Consider the following 23,941-nt stretch of genomic DNA (forward strand, 5'->3'; position numbering starts at 1 on the left):
ATACTCAAACTTACAATTAAAGCTATTAGGAAGATATTCCTAAGGTAAACACATATTCAGAGGATAACTTACTCGATCACTGATTAGTAATAAAACTAAGACAGTGTAACCTCAAGGACATTACATGAATGACTGGTAAACTAGAATATAGTTACTAGTCTTTCTCAAGCACTAGGGTATATTCATTACCTCAATCAAAATCCTTTGCCATGGTTAATATGATATATACTTGCTATGCAAAAGCACAACTAATATCAAACTTAGTACACATTATAGCATACATGAGACAACTATCTCCGAAACTAGTCTCATAATTCTTGATCTCACTAAGCGTCAAACGACACTTGACTAGAGACAAGACAATTCCATCTTGAGAGGTATAAACCTTTTCATGGAATTTCTAATGCTTAAATGTTCCAAGCAATGTGTAGATATATGATTCCTAAGAGAATCTCAACATTCTTTCTAGCATCTTAAAAGGACTTAGATGCTAAGAATGTAATTAGTTTCTCTTAAATCATTTATCTTAAACTGGGTAGACAACCAGTTTCCTACGCCAGATGCCAATCTTAGTTGTTTGCAACTTTTGTAGATTTCATCATCGTAGAGTACCAATAATACCATATTTAATGCACTTTCAACTTCCTTGTGCTTACAGCACTGCTATGGGCAAAAGTCAAATTCCAAATATTTGACAATTTTGATAAAACACATATACTCTGATTTAGATGCTTGCCTAAGACCACGAAGGTCTATATTAGCTTCCAATCATGCGTTTCTTGCCCTTAATTACATATCCCATTAGAATGTTCTAGTAGATGATTTCCTCAAGACTTCTATTTATAGAAGGCTGTCTTGACAATCATAATACATACATTCTAATTTATGTAAGTTCTAATAGACAATAGGATCGAATAAATCCTGGCACAACGATAGCGAGAAGATAATTCTCTTTGGGCATAACCCATTGTCATTGTCTAGCCTTTTGAGATCCATATTTACACTTGCAAAGATACTTGCTCCCACTGACTGACACAGCCTATAGGTAGTATTGCAAGTCTTGTAAAACATGTTGTCTATCTTAGATTGTAATATGGAATCTATCACCTTTTCAAAGATGATTATCCAAATTAACCAATACTACATTGTAGTTAAAGGGATTATGTTCAAGTTAATCTAAGACCGAGTCTTACGACACTCTTAGACCCATGAACTTGTTGTGTTCCAGTGGAACGCTCCCACTACGATATGGTTCTTACAATCTTAGGTACTGAAGTTGATTTTATTAGTGCAAAAGTTTCTAATGGTATGACTTCTTGGTAATGTGGAAAATCCGATATCTCTCTCTTTATTTTGAGAGTTATCACGTTGTTAGGCTTGTAGTTCATCTCTTGATCTTCATACAAGAATTATATCTTTGAAGATTACAGAACTTATAACCTTACATCATTTGGGACAAACCTTAAAACATGCCTCAGTACTCAACTCCAATTTCTTGGACACTTTTCCAACATGTGTTGGAACAACATTACACCTTGAGATGTGCTAGACTAGAGACGCTCTAGTCCACAACTCGTGTTTTGTAGAAGGTACTGATGTTGGTAGTTTCTTTAATGTTTATCCCATCAATGATAAGATTTTAATGAGTACAACTCATCACTTAATCAAACTTGTCTTAGAAAGACTTCGATTCCTTCTTACATAACTATCTCATTCATTAGATGAATGCTTGGATTCGTTAATGGAGATTAGACTCCCACTACTGATCATAACCCTTTGCTCGTCTCCTTATGGTGTAAACCATTGAGACTTGCTAGTCTTTCTATGTTGCACTTCTATAAGTATTCTGAATCAAACGATTCTAACTCATAGTGCATCAAACAGACATTCTCGACTTTCAAGCTATTTAACAAACAAATTGTTAAAATCTTGATAGTCTAGATCAGTTCGAACAATTGCTAAGTATTTTCTTGGCCTTAAAACTAAGAGCCATAAATACTTTATCATTCAATGATTAAGAAGTTGATGTGTTGTTGAATACTCAACCTTGTCGCAATTATATTATTTTAATACTATGATGCCTTAAGCATCAACCATAAAACAATAGTTGAGCATTAATAGCTCCCACTGCAACAAAAACCTAACTGGATCAAGATCTCTTACTTAGAAGTTGCATTGTCATGTAAGTCATTGTCCTTCTATAATATAGGTCAATCCAACTCACAAAGCATCTTTTCTCGCTTTAAACAAACTTTGATGACAATTCAGGCTCTCCCATTTCCATATCTAGTCTTTTGTTCAAATGAACTAGGACTTAAGAAAAATGCAGCCTTTATGAATTTGTCATCTATCATGTTACTTTCCTCTAACAGTAATATAACGACTATTATTCTGAAGATTTTCAACTTTTCAGTTAAACCTTCTTGTAGTCATTTCTTATTACTTTAGGCGATGACTTGTGTCAGAAACTATTTGAGTGATCAAAAGATCCTCAAAACATTCTGTCACTCTAGGATATTCCAATCGAATCATCTTGACAGATTCTATTGATATCCATCTTTCATCGTCATTAACCAAGACTTGTCGAGCTACTTAAAGGAAAATAGCTTGACCTTATTCCTCAAAGAACTTGTCAAGTACATGCATAATGCATTCTCGAACATTCTTCGTGGAATTATGTCGAGGAAATGGAGGACATGAATCATTGAGTATAAACTCCAAGCTTTCAGCGATGAGAATCTTATCCATTTTCGTTTCCGGTCTACATAATTTAGGCATTCGAGTTTACTTTCTTTAAGGATCGCAGACAAATATTAAATGACATAATGAAGATTTGGCAAATAAACTTATTATCACATACTCATGCTCAATACATAATCACAAATAACCACAAAACAATTATGTATCTTACAACAGCAAAATTAATAAATTGTATCCTCCTCTGGAGGTTAATACGCATTAAAATTTTGACAATTTTACTGGTCACAACACCGACGCATCAATTGCTTCCTCCTCTGGAGGTTGACACGCCTAATGTTGCCTAAGCACGACCATCAGATTTAGCATTACAGAATTTTATTTCTACAACACACTCCCATAACAATGTTCATGTGTTGATAACAAAACCAAGCTATCTCATAAATTCTGATTGAACCCTGAAACTCGCAGTTCCTTAGGATTATTGTCCCCACTCTGCAGGTGGCAATAATATTGGGAACCACTTTCTAGTTCATTCTATTTATTATGTGAGAAGTCCGCCCTTATGAACTTACTGTTTTCGTAGGATTATTGTCCCTACTTTGTAGGTGGCGATAATATTAGAAAATCAGCTTCACAAAATTTGGCAGTCCAATCGATGGAGACCGTATACAACGCACTTGTTGTAATCATCACTTAGATATTTTTATATGGTTTTTGCATAATTATCACATAAGCAGATAAAGCAGATAATCCACTTAAAATAGATAAACACCAAATAAACAGATAAATCCATTTAATGCATGGCATTTAAACACACAGGATAATTATCGAAAATTATTTAATCTAGTCAAGGGAGAATCAATTAAATAATTAAGTTTTATATTGGATCATAATTATCCAATTACTGATAGGATTTATCAAGATAGAGTTAACTATCTAAATCCATTTAGGATTATTCAAGATTTTATTTCGATAAAATCAAATCCTACAATTCAAGATAACGTTGATCTATGATTATCATTATTTAAATCGTACTAGGATATTACTAGATAGAAACAATTCCATCATAATCCATTAGATAAAAATAAAATCCTATCAACCAAGATTTATATCAATCTCAATTCTATTTAGAATAGACATCATGGATATATCAAACATTACTTAGGATTTCTTAGATAAATAAATTCATCTAAATCCAATTAAATAAGGATTTTCTTATATATCATCTTTATCCTTATCTATCTAGGACATAAATCCAAAAGATAAGGATAACTTGGATTAATACTTATTTTAATCCATCTAGGATTTGTCTTAATAGAATTAAATCTATTCAAATCCATAGGATAAAAATAAATCAATATTAATATTAATCCTAATCCATCTAGGATTTAACTTGGAGTAAATCCATATAAATCCATAGAATTAAATAATATTATATTAGAATTATTCAAATCTATCCAAGATTTATCTAGGAATAAATCCATATAAATCTATATGATAAGAATAAAATATTATATTATCACTATCCAAATCCATCTAGAATTTATCTATGAATAAATTCATATAAACTCATAGGATAAGAATAAAATAATATTATCATTATCTAAATCCAACTAGGATTTGTCTATGAATAAATCCATATAAATCCATAGGATATAGATAAAAATTAGATTGTCATTATCCAAATTTAACTAGGATTCATCTAGGAATTAAATCCCTACAAATCCATAAAATAAGGATAAAATCTATAATTAATCCATGATTTAATACAAAATCAAATCATATATAATATATAAAATCCAAAAGATATATTCAAATCTAATTTAAAAATTTAATCTTGAATTATCTCCAAAATTAATTCTAAGGGTTAGGAAACCCTAATTCAATTTTGGAAAGCGAAGTCACGAGAACGAGGCAATGCGACGTCGCGCGGGTTCCACCCGCGCGAGCGTCGCGCATAGGTCCGGCGTCAGCGGTGCTGCTGCCTCGCGAAACCACCGTTGATGCTGCTGCTGCGACATCTCCGACGTCGCTGCCGCTGTGTCGCAGCTGCTCCGGTGTTGCTGTTCGCTGTTGCGACGCCTCTGGCGCTGCTGCTGCGGCGTCGCTTGTGCGACGTCGTCTCTGCAGCCGCCGGCGCTGCACCCCAGAGTTGTCGGACAGCCACTAAACGTCTCGATGGCAGATCGCCGCTGCTATCAGTGCAGCTGCGTCGCTGCTTGATCGCTGCCTGATTACCGCCTGCTGTCCGTGCCTTATCTGCAGCCCGAGCGCCGCTGCGACATCGTCGCTACTGCGGCGTCGTCGTCTCTGCAGCCACCGGCGCTGCTGCACGGAACAGCGCAGCTCTTGCTTCCGGCGTTGCTGCTGCACCGATGTTTCCATGCTGCTGTTACAGCCGCCTACGCGGTGCAACTCCTAACCCGAATGATTCACGAAGCGGTGATACAAACGAATTTAGTTCTTGCGGCAATCAAGTTAATTACAACAGGTAATTATTTGTATGTGATATGTATTCGCTGAATCAATTTGAACAAGGAATTCAATTCCTAAAATATGCAGCGCACTAAATCATTAAAAGGTGCTGCCGCTGATACATCACGGCTTTTCGATTCTTCGTTCATACGTTATATTAATTCATTCAAAAATTAACAATCACGCAACGAAGAAAAACATGCATTCAAGCAATTCACATAACATGAAATTAATCCACATAATCAGAGCTAAAAATTGGCTCTGATACCAATTGCTGGGGTTTGGTGCCCCTTGCACAGCGGAAGACTTGTACAAAACAAATAAATCAGATACGGATCTATTTGACCGATTATGTGATTAATCAATTCATATGTTAAACAGATAATTGCATGCTAGAACGCAAATAATTCATGCTTAGAAAATATAAATCCTAAAACATGAATTCTACGGTTTAGAGTTACCGATTTGATTCTCCAAAGAATCGATGATTGCTCGCGCCTTCTCCACGTGATGATCTTCAATACTAGACCACAAATCTTCTCTCTGGTTCCCGAACTGTATCTCGATATCAGGGTGGATTGATCTTATCAAAATACTAGGACTCGAATAAAGAAGACAGAAGAAATCCTTTTTGGAATAAGAGAGGAATTCGAAAATCTCCTCAGCTGGGGAGGTAATTTTCGAAAATTTTCAAGGTATGAAATTGTGTTATTCATTCTGTCTCCTTTATTCTCCTATTTATATTAAGTTCCTTATGGGCCCAGACAGGGATCTATGGAAGGTTTTGGATATGGGCTCCCCCAATTAGCTTTTTACTAATTAAATTGAACCCACAATTTAATACAAGCTTATATTGGAATATTACGAGCAGCCACTACAGAAGTAATATTGAACTCTCCCCATCCAAATCCGAAATTACAAGTAATCCGGGTTTCCGTTGTTTATATTATTTATTTCCCGCGCCTTAAGATATAAATGTCCATTAATTAATTAATGTCTGCTATGGACTTAATTAATTAACATCTTATTAATTCCAAGAGTGGACTTAGCAAGAAACATTTATTTATTATTTATAGAGCGATAAAACTCCAACTGGCCAGTTTTCCGAATAATAAAACTTTGTTCAAGCTCCTCTTGAGGACATTATCAAACGAGACTCACCTCGCGCACGTTTCAACATAATAGAAATCCTAGCACCGCTAGATATTAATCACCACTACCCAATATATCAGGATTATTGGGTTGCGAAAAACCCGCACCATTTGATAAGTTAAAGTAGTGCATAATCAATACCGTATGCTCAATACTAACATATGTAGATTAAGAAAAAAATATTTTATCAAGACCTAGTCTTTCAGTAGATAGCATAAAGACACGTCTTGCTGTTAGATCCGTTCAGTGCTATACCACACCAATGTCATCTTATTTCAGTAAGGCTTAGAAATATGCGGACTGACATTGCAACCTTTCACGATAGGTAGTCTAAGCCTATCTAGGTTGTGAAATTCTTCTTTTTCTTTTGCAAAGCATTGCATAGATCTGACCGTGTTACCTTAAAGTGGACGACGCCCACAACCGGTCTACTAAGCAAAAGACTTAGACTTTGTTTACTTCTTATATATTTAAATGTTTATAAAACATCTTATAAATGCACAAGCAAACACAATGTAATAATACTAGTGATTCTATTAGTGCGAAACTACTCGAATAATACTGAATCGGGTTAAAAGTGGATTGTAGAGTTTTACGTATACAAGCAAGATTCTATTCGCGCGAAACTGCTCGAAACATGCTTTTCAGTATACCAAACCTAACAGTTCCTGCATCGGATTGGATTGTACGTGGACCTCGATAGTAGTGGATTCAACTTGCAGGATTCAATCGAAGAAGAAAACAACACAACAAGTAAGATTTAATTCCGTTGTGTTTTACATGCTCAAGTTGCAATATGATTATGAATCTAGATCTGTATTCTTGTATGCAATTTCCGCTGCGCTCATTAGATGAATACAAGAAAACCTAACATCGTTAGCATACCTTGATCCGGGAAATTGTAAGCTCTCTTGGTCTCATTCTCTCTCGTGTCCACGATATAATGTCTCAGAGTTCTTTATTTCAGTACGTTGACGATAAAAAATCTCTTTTATTTTTTTCTTTAGTACAGTGTTAAGTTTGTCATAGTCTGGCGATCTCGTAGCTTTCAGAAATGACTAATTATAGCATAATTTTGCTTAGCAGATAATCTCTCAAGTGAAAACGAAATAACTGTAGCGACTTGACACTAAACTCAGCATCCTTCATCCTCAAGGTAAACTTATTCAATTCTTAATGTTTTAAAAATAGAGTAAATTGCTGAATTTTTTTTTTTACAGTTTGGTTAAACTATGGCTCTCATACAACTTTAAAAATCATAAAGTTTGAGACGAAATACTTTGGTGATACTAAATCTGATATGACAACTTGTTAATCAAATGTGAACATAGTCTCTGATAACTTAAAGAATATCATCTAGCCCGAAACCCGAGCTTTTAGGGTTAGGGTCGAACTTTTATAATCCGAGATACAATATTTCTTTACAAACAATGAGAGTTTTAGTTGAACAATGGTACAATTAAATAGTCATTATACCCATCAAATGGAATTTCTTGATGACGTTAGTTAGTAGTTGAGTCTTATTCTCTAAACTTGGTTTTGGAGATTAATGTTTTCCTCTTGAATTGGAGAAAATTGAAAAGGAAATTGCAAAAAGTTGTAGTGGGAGGTATTTTGAAAAATATAAAACACACACAAGAATGTTGAGAATCAATAAGTAACATAATTTCAGTAGTAAAGACAACAATAAGCAATGCAATTGTTGAAAATGAGCTACTATAATATTTTAATCTACTTAAAGTCAATAAGAGCCTTGGAGTCCCATGAAACCCCCAACTATTTCAGGATTTAAAATATATATATTCATTATATTTATATATGCACTCATGAGCTCAAGTGGTTAGCTACTAGGCTTAGCAATTTCATTGCCTAAGTTTGATTCCCATCAAGCTCCTTTGGCTTTTGTATTTCAATTTGTCTTTTGGCTATTTTTTGTGATGTTTGTTACTACTTTTATTGCTATTATGCAAAAAAAAAGTTTATGTTTTGTACTTTATATGACTAATTTATCTAAAAAATCATTCATAATTAATAATCTATCAATATGCCACGTGGCTCTGTTTTTGGCGGGAAACATCATAAAATTTTGGCAACACTTTGACTTAAAATTTGTGATCTTATTGTAAAGTCCAGTTGATTAAGAACTTATATCAGTTTTCTTTGTACGTATCGAGAATTGTGTGGGGTAGGGTGCAACCTATGTGTTTTATACTTGCATAGGCTTTTGTAAGAAAATACTATTATATATATATATATATATATATATATATATATTATTCTTCCAGAATATCTTCTCAACTCTTCCCAATGCAATTAATCCCTGAAAAAATATTAATAGTATGTTAGTACTCATACTTAAAACCTATACTGTATACATTTGAAATTATGAATGAAATTGTACCTATGATATCAGAGAGGCGGGGAATAAAATCAGAATTTTAGAAAATGAAAAATGAGAATAAAATCAGAATTTTAGAACATGAAACATGAGACAGAGAGAGAGAGGCCGAGAGATATTAAATGTACAAAAAATTTTCATGCAAAGCATTATCTATTTCCAATGCAATTTATCCTTGAACAAAGTTAAATAATATGTTAGTATTCATATTTAAAACCTATATTTAGGATTATCAAAAAAGCAGCATCAGAGAAATCCAGAGAGATAATATAATCACAATTTTAGAACACGAAAAAAAAGAGAAAGAAAGAGAGAATGAAATTAAAATTTTAGAAAATGAAAAATGAGAGAGAGAGAGAGAGAGAGAGAGTGGGACAGAATATAATTTATAAATCTGTTGTATACAGATACCATACTAAATGAAATACCTATCAAGTAGTATATATATTTTAAAAACTAAGCATTGAATTCGTTTGTGTAAAGAAAATTGGAGACATAATACATCCTATTAAATAAATAGATGATAGGATTTGCAAAGCATTCTAGAATTAATATTGCAAAGAGGAGTAATTGTATTTGAAATCTGACAATAATAATCTCTAATACCTCATCAACATTAAGTTCATGTAAGTTAGATATGACTATGTTGTCAAATATAGGTATAGACATAGCTTGAAAAGAAAGAATTACATACCTTTTTTTAATATGGTGATGTCTTGATGCAGTAGAGTAGGTATTGTAGCCGCCCATGCTTGCAATGTTATCTTCTGTCTATAATGATTGTAGAGTGAAGAGAGAGAGGCCGCTTTTCTTTTCCTTCTCTTTCATTTTCTGAAGAGTTGAGAGTGAGAGGCGGCTATTATATTTTTAGGGTTAGTTTTATTTTTTAAAACTCAATAAGTCACATATATATAACACAAGTGAAGTTAATAATTGCTGAAATGAATTGGGCCTTAAATGACCTTTTATGGTTGCAAACTTATGAAATTAAATAGGCCAAATTTATGAGACATGAATATGTAATATTTAACTTATGTTCATATTAATATTATTTTTATATTTGTATTAATATTAATTAATATGAATATGAATATGAATATAAGTGTAAAAAGATTTTCTATTAATATTTGGCATGCAAGTTGTTAAAGTATTTTAAGTCTAAATATTATTATCAGATATTTTTTATAAATAGAAAATAGTTGTTATGTGGAAGGTCTCACATGATTATGTTTTTTTGGGGAACATGCACAATTTTCCAATAAGCATGCTGAAGAGGACTCACACTATAAATACCCTACCCCTCACTCCTCCAGTCACTCTCACTAAACTCTCTCAACCATAATCATTCAGCAGAGTCATCATCAGAAAATAGTTCAGAATCTTTTTTCTTCTTAATTCATCTATTCTCACTTAAAATCACTACTCATTTATTGTTTATCTATTCTTCTATGAATCTGCAGTCTTTATTCTTAATGTATTTCTCAGTTTCTGCTATTTCTGCTTTATCACTATTTTTTTTTTCTGTTTTAATTTCATATTATGCCTTAATGTTACTTATGTTTTTATAAGTTTCCATAACTACTTAGCATAACACTATGAAGGTAGTTTTCTAACCTGTATTTGTCATTGCCGTGATGCACCTCATCTGTGAAATCTTGAGTGCTATCTTTCATTCATATTTTGGATCAAGAAGTTCCTGCAACTAATGAATGAAATTATTTGTTCCTGTTTCTGAACTTAATACAGAGTCTTATTCAATTTAAGTGATTTGTCGATTCTCATAAAAAGGTACTGACCTCATTTTACAATTTCTGTTCAATGATTTGCCTTTTTTGTCACTTCTATTTGCAATCTATTGGGATCATTTCCTGCGCAAAATAGGCTGTTAGTTTAAATACTGCATACATTCTTTAAATTAGTCACTGATTTATGAATATTTCTTTTCAATAGCAGAAAGCACTGTATCTCAAACAATGACACCATTCATTAGTTGCAGGACAATCTTATACCTAAAGTTACAACTCTACCATCAAGGTCCGTTGCATCTGTGTTTAAGAATACAATTGTGGAGACGACAATGATAGCACTTCGGAAGTAGTATTCCATGATAGCTGGTATGTTTACCAAAATAGAATACATGAAATATAGAAAGTTTTATATAATATATATGTTTCTATTTACTAATTTTTTGTTTATAGGGCACCAGAATTCAAACTTCTCTTCCAAAGAATGCATGCAAGAAATTGGTTCTCAAATATAGGGTCATAGATATTCCAAGCATGCATCATTGTATTCAAAAGCACATGAATCAGGCAAAGTAATTATTTGTTTTCAGAATTTGCTTATGCTTTCTACAAACGACTATATTGACACCACATGAATCATGCAAAGTAAAATATTTGTTTTCTGAATTTGCTTATGCTTTCTACAAATAGCCATATTGACACCAAAATGACAACATTATCACTGTTATTATTGATAGATTCTGATTTTGTGCACCTGAAAAGAATAAAGAGAAGTATTCAAATAATTTGTGCTTTTCTGAAAGATCTGTAGTGTAGTTTAGTATATCTAACATGTGATCTTTTTCCTTCTGATCTACATTCTTTTTTTCTTGGTCCTCACCTTTTTCCAATTCATTGAATCATCTTTGCTAGGGACAACATCCTTAGAAACAAAGCTACTAATCATCCATATAGACTCATTATGAATTACAGGACTGAGATGTATGAAGTTAGAGACAATGATTTTCCAGCCATGGTGTTTTTATTTAAACCATTTGGTGATATAGCAAGCAATGAGAATGAAGAATAGTGATCCTTTTATGGTACAAAGTCTTTTGATATATTTTGTGTTGCAGACCTTATTTTTAAATCTTTTGAGAAGATTAAGAAGAAGACGAAGAAAGTGAATGTGATTGAAGATGATGATGGGGCTTCTGTCAGCTACACTCAGGATTTGTCTGGAGGTGATTAGATTTGGAAAATCTTAAGAGTTTATCTGTTTTTTATTTCTTGCTTAAGTTTTTGAACTTTTCTGAACTTTCATCTTAGTTTTTTGGAGGTTTAATAGATGGACTATGTTACATCAGTTAGCAGTTCTGGATTTTGATTTTTGTCATTAACTATTTTGGTATTGGTAAACACTTCTAAGCTGAATTTTATTTGTAATGATGGTTGACGGATTTTTTTTTATTGAAGTATTTATTAGGGTTCAGTTTTATCTGTTTTATGTATCTTTCCTTTGGTTTTCTATCATTTAGCAGAATCGTGTTCGGACATACTTAAATCCTAAGTAAGATAAAAATTCATGCCTTCCAATTAGTAAGTATGGTATAAGGTTTACTGATTCTATTTTTTTGCTACTCTTCTGCATTGTTTCTTTTTAATCTTTTCTACTGGATTTTTCTAACTCAAATTAGATCAGATCACTATCTATGTTTCTGTTTTACAACTCAAGCCAGTATTTTAGTCATTTCTTAAAACTGAATTAGCTGCTATCTCTTCTTATAGTTATTTAAATAGACATCTGTATTCATTAACTCTACTTGATGATATATAGATATAAAGTTATACAACATTACAAATAAACATCCATTGATACCAAATACTTCAGAGAAATTATGTAAAGCATATCATGATATTAACTTAAACTGCCATAGTTTGAAAATCAGAAGTTATTTGAGGCAAATCTACTTATATGGATCCTCAATTCTTAATCATGATCCAATACTCTCACTTTACATGCAGCTTGAGTAGTATTCATTTACAAATTTAAGTATTTCTTTGGAAGGCAAGAATACACACCTTGGTTCCTTAAATCAAATCAAATATATGAGTCTTTTCCATAGTCATCTTCTACATATATTCCAACAGATATTCTCTTCCATTATATATGTATCTAAGCCTCTTGAGTAACTATGAGATAAAGCTAAGAATTTCTTTTTCAACAGATATACATATTTTTAAATGTGTTGTTGCTCTAATTATACTACATTTTAGATCTGAAACTAACAGTCAATGCACATTTCCATAGAAGTACCTAAATTTTCCTATCATTCTCAGAAACAGATCATTGTCTATTTATCCCAATATTCAAATTCTGCAATTTTCTTTTTAACCCTAATATTTTGGCAATTGAAAGATCATGTTGGAATATGTGTTGCTTTTTAAGTAAATACCTTTTTAAGAACACCTTTTTTTTTTTGCTAAACTCTTCTGTACTATTTTGTTATAGACTTTTTTACTGGATGTTTCTAACTCAGATTAGATCAGATCACAAACTATGTTTCTTTTTTACAAGTCAAGCAATTATTTTAGTAATCTTTTAAAACTGATTTTAGTTGCTATCTCTTCATATTTTTTCTATCTCATATGAAGGTGTATCAACTGATGCTTCAGGTGAGTATTATACCTCTGATTGGCTTGATGAACTGACTGCTACTTCGTTTTTTCCTTCTTCTTCTTCTTGCATATTTCATTGTCTTTCAGTTTTTTTCCTGTCATTAAACAAGTGTAAGTATTTTTTTTTAATTAAAAAGCATAATAGTTTAATCCCCATTAACTTTCTATACACATTCTGAAATTCACTAAAATTTTCATTTATGCAATGATTTTGCTAAATAGTAAACCTAATAGTGTTATAAAATTTTTTGTCAATAGTCACAAAGTTGGTAAACTTGAATAGAGTCTATCAACTATATTTCCGAATGCAATTGAGAAAAATATTCCATAAATGAACTTTGTGTGATGACACTTATCTCATCAGTTAGTTTTTCCAAATATTTGTGGTCTTTTTTTCCAAATTTTCGATCTATTTGTTGAATCCACTTCTTCTCCGATTCTGGAAAAAAAGACAATGAAAAAAGTCAGAATAGTCGAAATTTTCTTGGAATATACCTGTAATCAAAACCGAATTTGGTCTGATTTAGAAGCATATATATGGCCTTTTGTTGTGGTTTACCGATTTTACGCCAGTCTCTGTCGTCTAGGTTGAAGGTACGACGAAGGCATCGGTAAGCAGTCGAAGAAGAAAATGAATTTGAGGTTTTTTAGTGTCAAATTTCTAGGGTTTGAGATTGTTTTGTTAGGATTTTAGTTGCAAATCTGGAGAGGAATCGTAGTTCGGAGTTGTAAAGGTGTAGTGTTGTCCTCCGCGCCGGCGATTAAACGAAGCATCTGATTTTCCGGCGGAGGAGATGAGTGTGTAGTTAGGGTTTCTCGAACGGCGCCGACAAGGAATAAGGAGAAAATGGCTTACATATGATGTATAAATTATGGTTTTGTTTCTTAATTTACAGCTAATCTGTTGTGTAAGTTTGGAATTATAATTTGGGCCTGCATTATTTAGATGTATTGGCCAATTTAATGAATCGGATTCGGCTTATAGAGTCTTTTTTTGGCTATGTGTTTTTATGTGTTGGGCCATTTAATTATGTATTAGTATTTATAATTATTATATAATAATTTTATTAAATATTTATATATAAAAGAGAAAAAAAAAATTTCATTATATTTGGTTAATTTTTTTAATTTAATAGTTTATATATTAATTATAAAGTTTGCTGTATTTATTTTATTCATAATAGCATCTAATAGGTATATCATGTACAATGTTATTAAAATTATGGATGAATTTTATTTTTAATAAATATGAATTTTATTTATAACATTTTTGTTTTGTTTTGGAATCACATGATTATATTTGTATTTAGTTTTAGTTGAACTGTTCTATTTGCATTAGTTGAGCACTTGTATGAAATGTTCAATCTTGATAACAATAGTTTGGTTTTATTTTCCCAAATATAGTAGAAACTATTAATTATATCGCTTGAAAGAAATATAGTAGAGACTATTAATTATATTCATTTTCCCAACTATTTGTTACCACCTTCACTATTCACGAGACAAAGGATTTAAAAAAATTAAGAAAATATATTTAAAAAAAATAAAATTATGAATTATTTTTTTGTTACTTTTATTCTACTAATATTCTTTTTTTAAGGCTTTCTTGGTGGATTTGTTGAGAATCCATTTATTATTAACGATGTTGTTCGTGATGAACTTGATACATCTAATACGGAAGGGAACACTATTGTTTCTTCATCTTTGTTTCAATCTGAAGGTATTTTTCTATCTTTATTGAGATTGAATTATATCAATTTTATCATTTTTTATAACTTTTATTACTTGTTTTAGATTTTTTATAAAACATTAGTTTCTACTTGACTGAATGAAATTAAATAATTTTTTTATATGTAGATTATTGGGATATCGGTGATGCTTTGTTCTCTTGTTCGCATTATGGTGCGCTATTTTGGTATGAAGAGCGTCTTGGCAAACTGAATAAACCTAAGAGTCCGAGATATTCCCTTTGTTGTATGAGTGAGAATATTGAGATTCCTTTTATGATAACACCTCCTGAAGTTTTGTTGCGTTTGTACTTTTTTCTCTAATGATGCCAAAAGTGTTCACTTCTTGAAAAATATTCGTTCATATAATTTTATGATCTGTTTTACTTCGTTGGGAGGTAAAATTGATAATAGTATGAACACCGGTCGTTCGCCTCCTGTTTTTTGTCTATATGGTCAAAATTACCACTTGATTGGTAGTTTTCTACCGCAGCATGTTGCACTTCCCAAGTTTGTGTAATTTTAATTAAGATTTTTTTGTTTAAGCTATAACATAAATCACAGATTCATAGTTCCTCCACGTTAACAAACTTCAGGTAAACTTATGCGCTATTAAGATTATCTAGATATTAAACATTCGACCCAAACCAAACCAAAATCACCAAATTTAGAAAAATATGAACGCAATCTAATTCGATTCCACCATCTCGACTATTTCCAAGTCTTAAACTCTGAATTTGAAGCCGTATTTGGAAAAGGGCATTTCCTTTCTCCGCTGGCTCTCCTCCTTCATGTCCTTTTATTACACTATATTTCATATATTTCATGATTGAAGGATTGTTAATAGCAATATTTTCTTTAAGTAATAGTTTATGATTTATAATTATATAAATCATATGCTAAATATAAAATGGTTCATTTGTAATCTTGATCATTTGTTTTGTAAATCTTTATAATCTTTTGAATACAAAATATAAATAGTTTCTATTCTTGATTTTCAATAATTTTTACATATTTCCTATATATTCCTTATTTTTATTTAATTTATTTTAAATATATTTTCTTATTTTTTTAAAATCACTTGGCCCGTGCATAGCACGGGTGGTAAAACAAGTAATATTAAATGCACAAATATGCCAAGGCTCTAGTTTTCGTATCATTTAAATATTTTTATCTCAATCATCTCTTTCGCATCTTTATAATGTCACAATTTTCTGCAACACCGACATTTAAAAAATATCACAGAATTGGATCTTCCAACATCAAAATTCTGCGTCCACCATTGCTTAAAGCCATGTTTCTTATACATGAACATGTTTGAGGAAAATGGTGCAGTTTTGATCTCAACACTCACGAAGCTTTGGGTTTCTGAATGATTTCTTAGATGATGATTGGAAAATGATTTTTAAAGGACTTAGTCAACATGTTGTTCAACAATATTGTGATTGTTGGTTGCATTGTGCTTGTTCAATAATGTTGTGATTGTTGGTTCCATATTATCTCAAAAGTTTAAAGAATTAATTATCTATAATATTATATACAGTTTTATTAATAATTTATTTACACCCGGTCTTAAGTTATTAATTACACAATTCGCATGTAAAACGATGGGCAAGTATATGAAAAATCAATACTAAAATTTTACAATGTATTAAAAAATTACTAGTACTATATATTTTTAAAAACCAACGATTTAACACAAATTATATTTTCTTAGTAGTGAATTTGATAGTCTTAGTTATATATTACTTCCCCCGTCCCAGTTTAAGAGTTACGTTTTGCCATAAAAGTCCGTCCCAGTTTAGGAGTCACATTTAGAAATTTTCATATTTGGACATAAAATTTTATCCCATTGTTCAACAAAATTACACTCAAATGTCATTATCTACACAAAAATAAACCAAAAAAATAAAATAAAAAGTCAAATCATCTCACTTTTCACCAACTCACTTAATTTATCACGCACTCCACCATTCCACTTCATTAATTACACACTTCACAAATTTCTTAAAACCCATATCATAACTAATTAACAAATTTCTTAAAACCCATATCATAACTAATTGACACTCCTAAACCGGGACGGATGGAGTATTTCCCAATAGAATGTGATAGATGGTAGTACTCTGTATATGCTTAGAATTTGTGTCCAATTTTCATGTTTTCCTTTTCCAATTTTCATGTTTTCCTTTTACTTCATTTCATTATTAAATAAGATTATATCTGACATGGAGTATATAAATGCCTTCCTTTCATATTTTACTTTTGTAACGGCAACACAACAAAGGGCTCTATCTGTGTCAAATCGGCTTAGGGCACTGAATCGCCTTGCTACGCTCACCTCCGCCGTCGAACTTGGTACGAGCTGGTTTTAATTGTCTTTAATTAACCTTTAAGTGGCTTAATTTCTGGAAATTCACTCTCTGTTTTTCCTGCTATGAGTTGTTCTTCATTCAATTGAAGATTTGTACTGACTGATTAGGACTAAAGATGGTTTCCATGAATTGATCATTCTCTGTGCTTTCGTTTGGTTGGTTCTGGTATTGTGTGGCTGTAGAGACAATGCCGTATTTGATTTAGGTTAAATATTTCATTCTGATTTAGGTTAAATCTGTTAGATATTTCTGTGTTCATGCTACTGTGACCATATCTCTAACACTCAGTTCATAATACAAATTTGTGTAGTTGAATAAAAAGCTTCTCAATTTGGTAGGCTGATTCCTGTTTTGCCATATATTTAGGAAAATGTGGTAACATTTTTAAGTTTTGGTTAATAGGAATTTCTTCATTTAGGAGAAACTGAATTGATTTATTCCAAGGAATGGAACCCGAGAATTTACATCTGAGAATGGTGATAGCATATAATGTGTATGATGACCCGGATAAATCTTTCATGCAAGGCGAGACTTCCATGTCCAATGTCTTATTAGAAGATTGTCTTTTCAAGATAAGCAGCTTACACATGGACTATGATACTTATATGGCTCGTAGAGGATTCAACAGAATCGAGAAATCGAATACCTTGGAGATGAAGTTTTTCGACTCAGAAAGATCTAAGGCAGTAGTCGAGAAAATAGACTTTACGTTGAAGGACTGGCTAGAAATGTAGCTATTAAAGGGCTTCAACGATGTTGAATACTATGCAGATTTAAATCATCTCACGCACTGGTGGGATTATATCGAATCAGATTTCAAGAGTGTTTTTCGTCCTATCGTTTCTGGGATCAGAGTGCTTCACTGCCATGGTAAGTATCATTGCAATCTGTTGAATGGAATTGCCATCACTATCTCAGAATGAGATGAATCTGTGAAGGGCGTACTGTTCGGCATGGACAATCAAACAGAAAATCTTTTGTTCGAAGCTCTATGCAGCTGACAGAGTGATGACATCAAGAATCTCGTACACTTGATCAAGTATGCCTCAACGTATCCGTTCATACGATCAGATCCCGAGTGTCAACCTCCTTCCCCTCCGAGCGTTGTACAGGTGCTATGCCTACAACAACTGGAAGATAGGTAAGCATCGTTTTACCCTACCTATTCTTCTTCTACTGTCTTGAATTAAAATAAATCAAAACATGAAATTTTCTATAACTTTATGCAGGATTTCTTCAATTTATTTGAACCCTGAATGTTCGTGCACATTGGGATCTAAATCCAGTACTCTTATGGAGGACGCATGAGATGATAGACTTCTTGCTGATGATGTATCGGACCCTGTTAACATGCGAGTCTAAACTCCTCCAACAGTCCGCTACCTCTGCTTTTGTGAACAAAGAATGGGCAAGACAAGTGAAGGAGCGTGCAACTCAGAGCTATATCGATATGTTAAACCGCGACGTAAGTGCACAAAAGACAGGGATGGGAAAGCTATGTTTCTACAGAAACTGCCAAGAGCATATCAGATCAGAGAATGTATAGAACATATCACTATTTCTACACATAAATTAATACTATTATATATTTTGCATTTTAATACTTATTTTATCTGTAACTTACACAGGACGTATATAAGTCCATGGGCACCCATACAGCCATTATCGAAATGATTGCAGAGTTGATTCCTGAAGTTGTGAATGCCGCTCATTTTATGATCACCAGCAACATGTAAGTTTTTTAGTTATTAATTTACTTATTAGCTTAGAAAATGTTCATTTGATACAAGTTTCATTATATCGTGCAGTTTTAGCGATTATGTAAGAATTCTATTCCAGGACATGGCTTGGAAGGTTTGACAATGATGTAAGAGCTCTATTAACAAAATTGGATTGGAGTTAATTCCAAATTTGTCCTAAGTTTTTTTAAATTGTTGAATGATATCTCTGTTTTAACTAAACCCTGTCTGGTCCTGTAGAAAGCTTTGATTCACCGATGAACATTGACCTTCTAATTTCACCTACTAATGAACTGATTAGTTGTGTTGATTGTCCCATTTTTTTGTTTATAGATTATTTTAAAAACTTGAATATTGTGTTAGAAATTTTAGTTATGTTATGTCTATTATGAAATGTCTTGTTCTGTTACCTGTAAAACCTTGTTTAACCTTATTATGGTATAGGGATGGTGAGATGATTTTATAGATGTTTAGATCATAAAATAAATGAGAAGTTGATTAAACCGAGAACCAAGAAGTATAGGAGGACTAGGACTTAGGATGACAATTTGAACAAGCAACAAAAGCATGATACGAATGCGAATGAAATTAATAGATTAATGTCAAGCCCGTTCGTGCTAATTCATGTAGGACTCACTAAAACCCTTTTCATTTTTAATTTGTAGTCCCAAAATAATCCAATCTTCGACCTAGTAAATGATTTCGTCATGTCTTACATATTGACTTGTGAAATTTCAGATGTAGGATTTACAGATTCAAATTTTACTCTGTAAGACTGCCTAGTTCTCATATGGCTTGTGACATGTATTCTGAATTTCAAAAACTGAAATCAACTTCTATATCAAATCAAACATTGCTTCAAAAAATTTGTACTTTGAATTGCAAATTAATTCTCCAAAGCCTAATTATGTTGAATTTCAACTTAATTCTTTTATATTTTATCATATTATTAGCTACAAATTTTTATATAGCTATTTTTAAACTGAAGTCCAAGTCAAAACATTGACCTGTGATAATTTTTTGGGCAATTTCAATGTTATCTTAAACATATTAATTGTCTCAAAAATATTTGTAATCTTATAAAATTACATTTTACAAATGTTAAGTCGGCCCATTTAGTGATTTTGTATTTACACAAGGTTATGGGCTTGTTATTGCTCAGTATTTCCAAGGTCTGGATTCGTTTAGTAAATAACACATGCCTCATTCCATTAAAATTTACTATTTATAATCGGTTAATAAATATATTCTACATTATCAATTTCATATTAAAACTTGTGTCATTTGTTTTAATCTGGGCAACAATTTTGATTCGGAATTGAAACCGCGTTTCATCAGTTAAACGGTAAAGCATGATCTATCCTAAACTGCCAATTTTTATATTTAAGAATTACTATTTTCTTAAATAAATTAATATTAAAGTTTCGCAATATACTAATTACTCCCTCCCGTCTCAAGATATTAGAGCAACTTCTTTTGGGCACAGGATTTAAGGAATTGATATTTAAATAGTTAAAGTTGAGAGAGTAAAGTATGAGAGAGGGAAAAGTAGAGAGAGAGAAGAGAGAAAAAAGTAGGTGGAGAATAAAGTAAAATAGATGATTTTTTGCTAAAAAATGAAATGAGTCTAATATGTTGGGATATCCCAAAAAGGAAAATTGCTCTAATATCTTGGGACGGAGGGAGTACTAAGTATGTTGTAAGAAGACATTTTTAAAAACAACTTTTTGATTCCTTTATTCCGCAGCGGTGCTCTTGTTAAGAGCACCCGCTGTGCCGTCGACACGGCCCTGCTTGTTGGCCAGAGCACCGTCGTGCCATTGAGCACACTGACGTGACGCTCACTGATTGACCAACGGTTTTTACCGTTGGAAAATGTATTTTTATTTTTATTTTTATTTTTTAAAATCGTAAAAAATCGGGAAAAATCCAAAAAAACAACTTTCGGATTCCAAAAAAATATATCCGTTTTTTAACCATTATTTTCAATTTTTTATTATTTTTTTAATCCCAAAATTATCTGTAAATACCCACATTAATCATCCATTTTTTACGTCAAACTATCTCTCATTCATACTCCTCTCACAAATTTTCATACAACTCACACATTCATCTTCCTCTCTTCACTCAAACACTCTCTCTAAGTTCAACAATGGATCTAAGTTCAACAATGGATCCGAACAATGTTGACCCGATCCTTGCGGAAGCAGAGCGTGAAGAACAAGAATACTATCGACAATACTATGCCGCGTACGAAGCCTATACAGCCGCCGCCGCCGCCGCCGCCCCACCTCCTCGACCATCGAGTTCAAAATGCCGCTACATCCCTCGTGATCGGGAGGGAGCCCACCAAAGGTTCGTGAACGACTATTTTTCCGACCAGCCACGGTTCCCGACAGATTACTTCCGTTGCCGTTTTCGCATGTCTAGACTGCATGCATTGGAAGTGGAAGAATTGACCGACTTCTTGGAGGGGGCAACACTTAAGCGGCCACAAAGGTTGGGGCCGACGCTCATCCTTGAAGCGGTTGCTGACTACCGCCTATGGATTTGACATGCATATTTCGGTTCGGCCGAAGCCAACAACGACTTGAACTTGCTCTACTCTTCCTCCCCTCTTCAAAGATCTTTTAGAAGGTGTAGCACCGGTGATCAACGTCACGGTCAATGACCATTCATACCACATGGGGTACTATCTCGCCGATGGTATCTACCCAAGAAGGCCGACTTTCGTGAAGACGCGCAACATGCCACAAGACCTGAAACAGGTCCTTTTTTTGCAGCGTCAAGAGTCTGCTCGGAAAGACATCGAAAGAGCTTTTGGGGTCCTTCAAGTCCGATTCAATATTGTGAAGGCCCTGAGTTGGATGTGGTACGCAAACAATATTGCTGAAATCATGTACATGTGTATTATCTTGCACAACATGATTATAGACGACGAAGGACCGATGGCGGCCAAATTTTTCGACGACGATGCAGCCGGAAGCTCAACCGCAAGGTCTCCCCACGCCGAGGTGTGCATAGTACGTTGCACGAGAGGAACGAAAAAAGAGTGGCAATGCGCGAAACCAAAGCCCACATCGATCTACAAGAAGACCTAATCAAACACATTTGGGCGAAATTCGACAACGATTGGTGGGGTTTTTTTAATTTTATGAATTTAGTTATGTAATTTTTATTTTTTAGGATTTTAATTATGTAATTTTTTATTTTTAGGATTTATGTAATTTTTTTAATTTTTAGGATTTTAATAATGTAATTTTTAAATTTTAAGTGCATTTTTATATTATGAAAATGTTTTTAGTAATTGGAGTATTTAAATTAAATAATAGAATAATGGGACCCATGAATAGTGTAAGAGCGTGCTCTTAACAAGAGCACGGATGTGGGTGATGCACTCTTCCCAAAGAATAGGGAATTAAAAATGAATAATGGTGGGTCCAGACCCACATCTATACTCTTAATAAGAGGACGGATGAGGATGCTCTAATTAAGTAAGATTCATAATTTTAAATTGTATTTAAATTAATTAATTATCAGTTTATAACATCAACATAATATTAATAATAATTCTATAAAAATAATTCGAAAATTTTACTATTCCATTTAATACTCAAATAATGTAAGAATTCAAAAACATGAAAATAATACTACCTAGAAAAAGTTGAAAAATAGAATAAAAATTATTTATCCTTGTTTTCACGATTCAAATTACTTTTCTTACTCTTTTTTTTAGATCTCTCTTTTCTTCTTCTTTTTTTCCGTACTTATCACCGTTGAGCTCAAACATGTTTGTTATTTTCTTCTTCAAAACTCACGTTCCTTTTTTTCCTCTTCAATACAAAATTAAATCTCTTAATTCATCGTCTTGATAGGTACTCAGCCGTAGAGTGAGCTAAGAACCCAGATTCACACGCACAGAAGCTTTAAATACACACACACCAGAGCAAATGGAACAAAATGGAGCTTTATTGATGATATTGAAAGGAACTACAACGTAAGCTAAAAAGGGAATGAACACTGAAAACGAGAAAGATACTCTGCCTCGGATTAGCAATCCTGGCCCATGACTCAACACGCAAATTGACGTCTTCATTCATGTGGTCCCCCCTCCTTTTATCAGCCGCTATCCACATCACCATTCTGCTATCTCAGCTCTCCACAAGCTACCACACTCCTTCATACGCCAATGCAGTATAATCACATGCACTTATTCATCACACATCCTAATAGCATGACTAGGAACATGCGTCACCATCTACGTTGCATGCCGACGTCAGCTCCTACACCGTGCATGCAACAATACCCTCCTCTTAAGGTTCCTTGTCCTCAAGGAACCAAGGAAACCGCTCTTTGATCACATTAGCGAACTCCCACGAGGCATCCGTCGTTGAACTCCCAGACCAATGGATCAACCACTGAGTCACCGCTGCATTGCGACGTTTCACCATTTTCCTCTCCAAGATTGCCAACGGCACTGCATCGTGGATATGAGAAACAGGGGGTAGATCAGGAACATGATAAGTCGGTGGAGATGCGGCCTTAGTGAGACATGAAACACATTGTGGATGACTGCGGATTGAGGCAAATTGAGCTTATACGTCACCTCGCTCACTTGGTCAACAATCTGATACGGTGTTTCCCTCGGATGGATGTCTGCCTATACTCACGCAGCTTCAACCAAACTCATTCACCAATCTCAAACACCTTGTCCAGCCTTGATAAGCTCGGATTTTGCACTATTTAAAGACCATTATTTGGTCCGTTTTTTATGTCAAAGTCACTCTACACGTCCATTATTTGCATATTTTGACTATTTTCGTATTTTGACGTGTTTTGTGAGAAATGTGTATAATTGAGCCGAAAAAGGTAGCCAAAATGCAAACTCTGGAAATCTGGAGTCAGACGGCGACTGCCGCGAGGTTGTACGGCGCCCGCCGGGCATAGCAGTGCAGCAGTCTGCCTCGGAAAA

General features: G+C 33.2%; 1 protein-coding gene and 1 long non-coding RNA gene across 9 annotated transcripts; one reads left to right on the top strand and one right to left on the bottom strand.

The window, feature by feature from the left end:
* Positions 1–8,421: 8,421 nt before the first annotated feature.
* Positions 8,422–13,927, bottom strand: LOC125203900. Of its 2 annotated transcripts, none has more exons than XR_007173462.1 (6): positions 13,688–13,927; positions 13,139–13,567; positions 10,522–10,593; positions 10,340–10,427; positions 9,420–9,556; positions 8,422–8,647 (listed from the first exon to the last, which is right to left on the bottom strand). It is a non-coding gene; the product is annotated as an uncharacterized LOC125203900 (long non-coding RNA). The 2 variants fall into 2 exon arrangements; XR_007173463.1 differs by having other exon boundaries at positions 9,420–9,581.
* Positions 13,928–17,130: 3,203 nt separating this feature from the next.
* LOC125203898 lies at positions 17,131–19,287 on the top strand. 7 transcript variants are annotated; one of them, XR_007173460.1, is made up of 6 exons: positions 17,131–17,213; positions 17,633–18,100; positions 18,149–18,371; positions 18,460–18,770; positions 18,859–18,962; positions 19,039–19,287. XR_007173460.1 is itself a non-coding variant. In XM_048102408.1 (5 exons), the coding sequence occupies exons 3-5, from the start codon at positions 18,540–18,542 to the stop codon at positions 19,131–19,133; spliced, it is 399 nt and encodes a 132-aa protein (XP_047958365.1). In that variant the 5' UTR covers positions 17,131–17,213; positions 17,633–18,371; positions 18,460–18,539; the 3' UTR covers positions 19,134–19,287. The 7 variants fall into 7 exon arrangements, 4 of the variants coding, with proteins under 4 accessions (XP_047958365.1, XP_047958367.1, XP_047958368.1 ...); XR_007173461.1 differs by having other exon boundaries at positions 18,169–18,371; XR_007173459.1 differs by having other exon boundaries at positions 17,633–18,371.
* Positions 19,288–23,941: the final 4,654 nt, after the last annotated feature.

The sequence above is a fragment of the Salvia hispanica genome, chromosome 2 (assembly GCF_023119035.1).
Source record: "Salvia hispanica cultivar TCC Black 2014 chromosome 2, UniMelb_Shisp_WGS_1.0, whole genome shotgun sequence".
Taxonomy (NCBI): domain Eukaryota; kingdom Viridiplantae; phylum Streptophyta; class Magnoliopsida; order Lamiales; family Lamiaceae; genus Salvia; species Salvia hispanica.